The sequence below is a fragment of the Boleophthalmus pectinirostris genome, unplaced genomic scaffold (assembly GCF_026225935.1).
Source record: "Boleophthalmus pectinirostris isolate CB_2022bp ecotype Guang Dong unplaced genomic scaffold, ASM2622593v1 HiC_scaffold_3, whole genome shotgun sequence".
Taxonomy (NCBI): domain Eukaryota; kingdom Metazoa; phylum Chordata; class Actinopteri; order Gobiiformes; family Gobiidae; genus Boleophthalmus; species Boleophthalmus pectinirostris.
Window position 1 is genome coordinate 1,676,875 of NW_026571299.1, and position 5,806 is coordinate 1,682,680.

The window sequence follows — 5,806 nt, forward strand, 5'->3', positions numbered from 1 at the left end:
CCTGACACTTGGTTCTGTGGTTCCATGTTTGTTTCCCTGCAGCATCTGACACCTGCAGTTCTGTGCTGGACTGTCTCAGGAGCCTCTTTGCACAGTCGACACCGTGACTCTGGTCTGGTGTGGTAGATCTGGGCCTCTATTTCCCGGATGCTCAGGTCCTGCTCCTGAGCTCCAGGATGAGCCTCTGTGCTGTCCTTCAGACCCTCTCAAGACATTGGGAGGATTTCTTGATATCAGCCTCTTCAGTTCTGTTCCGGTGGTTCATGTAGGGGTTTGTCCTGCCATGATGGTCCCTCCAGCTCCTCTTCCTCTGGACCCCACTGTCTGAGACCTTCTCTGAGCTCCTCATCTGTTGGGGCCTTGTCCTTGATGTTCTCATGGAGCTTGGATGTTTCATCCTGGACAGTGGTTCCCACACTCACTAGTCCTCGTAGCTGTTTATCGCCTGCACCTTGTTCTTCCATTGAGCTGCTTCTTACGACTTGTCTCACTCTTTGCAGGTATTTGGCTGTAGCTGCCTCTTCGAGGAGCCATTTGCTTGTGGGACACCAAGGTACTTGTAACTGTCCTCAACGTCTGCTATTGTTCCCTCTGGGAGTGAGACCCCCTCTGTGTGTTCTACCTTCCCTCTCTTTGTCACCATCCTGCTACATTTCTCAAGCCCGAATGACATTCCCAATGTCTGTACTGTAGATCCTTGTGGTGTGGATCAGTGAGTCGATGTCTCGCTCACTCTTAGCGTACAGCTGATGTCGTCCATGTAGAGGAGGTGACTGATGGTGGCCCCGTTTCTGAGTCGGTATCCGTAGCCAGTGCGGTCGATGATTTGGCTGAGGGGGTTCAGATGCAGAACAGCAATGGGGACAGTGAGTCTCCTTGGTATATGCCACATTTGATAGACACTTGTGTAAGTGGCTTCCCATTGGCTTCAAGGGTGGTTTTCCACAACCACATCGAGTTTGCGATGAACGCCCTTAGAGTCCTGTTGATGTTGTACAGCTCCAAGCACTCAGTGATCCATGAGTTGGTGTTTGTCTTCCCTAGTGTTTTTGCCAATTGCTCTTCTGTGCTGCACTCATGTATTGAACCATGTGCTGCTTATCTTAGCCGTGATGACGCTTGACATGAGCTTCCATGTCGTGGAGAGACAGGTTATTGGCCGATAGTTGAATGGGACTGCACCCTTTGAGAGATCCTTCAGGATCAGGATCGTACGCCCTTGGATGAGCCATTCAGGGGATCATGTCAGGGCCTGGTCCAGTTTTTCATACCTGAGACTCTTCATCACAGTGGCAGACATCCAGGGGTGACTGGATTCTGTTCAGGGAGGTTGCTGTGGTCTTCTCTCAGATCCACCAGCCACTGTGCATCAGTGTTATGTGATGCCTCCCTTTCCCATATGCCTTTCCAGTAGCTTTCAGTCTCCAGCCTTGGTGGGTCTGCTCTGGTGTTATTACCCTGCCATGACATAATCTACAGACACTACAAAATAAAATCACTATTTACAGGTGAGACGCCCTCATGTGTCCAGGAGAGGTCCATGGTAGAAAAGGTTTCAGTATAGTGTAGTATTCAGGTTCACATGGAGGCTGAGGGGCAGTGTGTGTGCTACAGGGAGAAGAGTGAGGGGGAAAGTACACAGCCCTGAGGAACTCCACTACTCAAGACTCAAGACCCTTGGACTTTTCTCAGGTTTTTGATTAAATGTTTAAATGTTTTTGTTGCCTTCCTTTTTCACCCTTATCACCAACAAACAAACAATGAACATTTTCTTTCAGAAAATAGTTTGAAAACTCAAAACAATCGAGCTGCAGCACGAGGTTAAGGAGTCGTGTTTCAAATGCACTTTTGTAGGAGCTGAGTCTTTGCTGGTCCAGAGCATCATAAGAGTAAAAGCACAGTTCTGTTTCATTGCTCACAAAGTTCACCTGGAACTTCCATCCTGGATCAGAGCCAATACTTTAGTCCAAACTGTGTGTTTCAGGTTCTGGAGGAGCAGGTCCTGGTTTATGTCCAACAGCAGCTGCAGAGGCTCCACAGGCTCCTGGCCTCAGATTACCCAGAATGCTCTGAGGGTGAGGAGCTGAGCACAGAGGTTCTGAACATCACCCTGGACTTCCTGAAGAAGATGGACCAGGAGCATCTGGCCCAGCGTCTGCAGAACAGTAAGAACAACCCAAACGCACGTACAACAGGTAAATCCTCCAACTAAGAACAAACTATCGTGAAATTCTTCACCCACTTTCATTCCCATTGAGCTCAACTCTCCCATCCACCTGGAAGTTCACTCCAGTTATGGAAGAACGTTTTCCATTCATTTTTCCCATAGACTTTAAAAAAATTCAAATAGTAATAAATGTTTTGTGGAGGGTAAACAGCTACGTGCTAAGTAGTTTCAGAAGCACATTTTATATTAAATGCTCATTAGTCCCAAAGACCTGATTAGACCTGAGCTTTTAAACTTTTTATATTATTTTTATTTCGGAAAGTAAAATCATAATTTTATAAATAAATCTTGTAGTTGAATTCAGTCGTGTGCGTCACTTTTATGGTGAGACAAACAAACTTGGGATGGACGTCAATATTTAGTCAATAATTTAACAACGCCAATCATTACGTAAACTACTTTGCAAATTCCATCCATCCATTTTCTTCCGCTTATCCGGGGTCGGGTCTCAGGGGCATCAGTCTAAGCAGAGACTCCCAGACTTCCTTCACCCCAGACACGTCCTCCAGCTCCTCCGGGGGGACCCCGAGGTGTTCCCAGGCCAGTCGAGAGACATAGTCCCTCCAGTGTGTCCTGGGTCTTCCCTGGGGCCTCCTCCCGGTGGGACATGCCCGGAACACCTCCTGAGGGAGACGCCCAGGAGGCATCGGGAACAGATGCCCGAGCCTCAACTGGCTCCTCTCGACGTGGAGGAGCAGCGGCTCTACTCCGAGCTCCTCCCGTGCGACTGAGCTCTTATTTTGCAAATTATTATATTTATTTAGACTCACATTAATTACATGTAACTGAGCCATTTTGGAATCAAATTAGAGAGACCAAGACCTACATAGTTTATTAATATTTGTATTGGACGATATTTGACTCCCTCTTTGTACAAACAGGGCTTTTTGTGGCTGTTTGTTTTTACTTCTACAACTTATTTATGCAGCTGAACCTCCAGGACTGTTCTTATCTGTGTATTTATTATAATGCATCTAGAAACATAATAATAATAATAATAATAATAATAATAATAACAACAACAACAACAACAACAACAACAACAACAACAACAACAATAATAATAATGTGTTGGGGGCCACATCGCCTCATGTGACACGTCCAACAGATCCGTAACTCCACCTCCCACTTTACAGAACTTCAGTAAACAGTTGTATTTTTCAATATTTGATCCAAAATGACAAGAAATCCAAATACAATGTCAAATGAGTTAAAGATAAACTGTATTTGACACATTTGTATTGGAGAGAAAAGTGGCTGAGCAGAGGACTGTGGGGTAAACCTGCTGTGTTCTCATAGTTCTGTGTCATTTGGAGATTGTGAGTTCACTGAGGGCCTCTGTTGTCTTCCTCAGGGACTGAAGTTGGAGTTCACTGTGAGAAACTGAAGAGGCATCTGCAGCAGAGATTCAGTCGTGTGTTTGAGGGCGTGGCTAAAGCAGGAGACTCCGCCCCCCTGACCCAGATCTACACAGAGCTCTACATCACAGAGGGCGGAGCCTCAGAGGTCAACCAGGAACATGAGGTCAGACACATGGAGATGGCGTCCAGGAGACCGGCCGCTCCAGAGACCAGCACATGTGAAGACCTCTTTAAACCCCGCCCACATTCACCACAGCCAATCAGAGCAGAGCTGTCAAAAAGAAAAGGATTGAAGTCAATAACGAATAAACTATTTGGTAAAAGTAAACCAGATAAAACAACACTGAAAGAGGCACATACAGCAGTGAGAACAGAGAAGACAGAGCAGCCAATCAGATTAGTGCTGACGAAGGGCGTGGCCGGCGTGGGGAAAACAGTGCTGACTCAGAAGTTCAGTCTGGACTGGGCTGAAGGCCGGGCCCACCAGGACCTCCAGCTGCTGTTCCCGTTCACTTTCAGAGAGCTCAATGTGCTCAGAGACACACAGTTCAGCCTGGTGGAGCTGCTGCACCACTTCTTCAGTCCATCCAAACATCTCTGCAGCTTCCAACAGCTCCAGGTGCTCTTCATCTTTGACGGTCTGGACGAGTGCAGACTTCCTCTGGACTTCGGCCGAACCCGGGTCCTGACCGACCCCACAGAGTCCGCCTCAGTGCACGTGCTGCTGGTGAACCTCATCAGGGGGAGCCTGCTTCCCTCCGCTCGCCTCTGGATAACCACGCGCCCCGCCGCGGCCAATCAGATCCCTGCTGAGTGCGTCTCCATGGTGACAGAGGTGCAAGGGTTCACTGACCCGCAGAAGGAGCAGTACTTCAGGAAGAGTTTCAGAGACCAGGCCACAGCCGTCATCTCCCACATCAAGAGCGTCCACAGCCTCCACATCATGAGCCACATGCCGATGTTCTGCTGGATCCTCTCCACAGTTCTACAGAAGCTTCTGGAACAAACAGAGGAACCAGAGCTGCCCCGGACTCTCACACAGATGTACGTCCACTTCCTGGTGGTGCAGGCCAAAGTCCAGAACATCAAGTATCACCAGGGATCAGGGGAGGACCTTCACTGGACTCCAGAGACCAGGGAGATGGTGAAGTCTCTGGGAAAACTGGCCTTTGAGCAGCTGCAGAAAGGAAACCTGATCTTCTACGAGAGTGACCTGAGCGAGTGTGGGCTGGACGCTGCAGCGGCCTCAGTGTACTCCGGAGTGTTCACACAGGTCTTTAGAGAGGAGCCAGGCCTGTACCAGGACAAGGTCTACTGCTTCATCCATCTGAGTGTGCAGGAGTTTCTGGCTGCTCTTCACGTCCATCTGACCTTCTTCAGCTTTAGAGGGAACCTGCTGGAGACACCACACTCCTCTGAGAGTCCAGACCCTGAAGTCTTCTACCGCTCTGCTGTGGACCAGGCCTTACAGAGTCCAAACGGACACCTGGACCTGTTCCTGCGCTTCCTCCTGGGGCTGTCTCTGCCGACCAATCAGAGGCTGCTGCAGGGTCTGCTGACTCTCACAGGAAGTAAACGGATCAATCAGGAGACAGTAAAGTTCATCAAAGAGAAGCTGGATGAAGAAAGTCTGTCTGCAGAGAGAAGAATGAACCTGCTCCACTGTCTGAACGAACTCAACGACCACACTCTGCTGGAGGAGATACAGAAGTATATGAGAGAAGGAGAACTTTTCTGGATAAATTCTCCTGCTCAGTTGTCTGCTCTGTCCTTCATCTTACTGTCCTCAGACTCAGACCTGGAGGAGTTTGACCTGAGGAAATACCAGGGCTCAGAGACAGCTCTCCTGTGTCTGCTGCCGGTGGTCAGAGCCTCCACCAAAGCCCTGTGAGTCCAGACTGTATTTAAACTCTTGTGTGGAGGTTCTAGTCTCTAATGTCCCTCTCTGTCCTCAGTCTTTGTGGCTGTGGTCTGTGTCTCCTCACAGCTGTGGTCCTCTGGCCTCAGTCCTCAGCTCCTCCAGTCTCACACATCTGGATCTCAGTCACAACGACCTCCAGGACTCAGGAGTGGAGCTGCTGTGTTCTGGACTGAAGAGCGCCCCCTGCAGACTGGAGACGCTCAGGTGAGACGCTCCCATGATGCACTCTGCCCCCTTGTGTCCACATGAGTGTAATGCTGTGTCTTTAGGCTGTCTGGATGTCTGGTCTCAGAGAGG

The 5,806-nt window shown here is 49.1% G+C and overlaps 2 protein-coding genes across 6 annotated transcripts in view; one reads left to right on the forward strand and one right to left on the reverse strand.

The window, feature by feature from the left end:
• LOC129411093 (NLR family CARD domain-containing protein 3-like) overlaps positions 1-5,759 on the forward strand; it is a 7,584-nt gene extending 1,825 nt beyond the window's left edge. Inside the window, exons 2-5 of one of the 2 annotated variants that reach the window (XM_055160992.1) lie at positions 501-553; positions 1,985-2,195; positions 3,582-5,475; positions 5,544-5,759. In XM_055160992.1, the coding sequence (XP_055016967.1) occupies positions 2,129-2,195; positions 3,582-5,475; positions 5,544-5,682 (2,100 nt within the window). In that variant the 5' untranslated portion in view covers positions 501-553; positions 1,985-2,128 and the 3' untranslated portion in view covers positions 5,683-5,759. The remainder of the gene's footprint in view (positions 1-500; positions 554-1,984; positions 2,196-3,581; positions 5,476-5,543) is intronic. The other variant, XM_055160991.1, reaches the window with a different exon arrangement.
• Positions 1-5,806, reverse strand: part of LOC110156377 (NLR family CARD domain-containing protein 3-like) — a 234,805-nt gene that overhangs the window by 117,258 nt on the left and 111,741 nt on the right. The window lies entirely within an intron of this gene.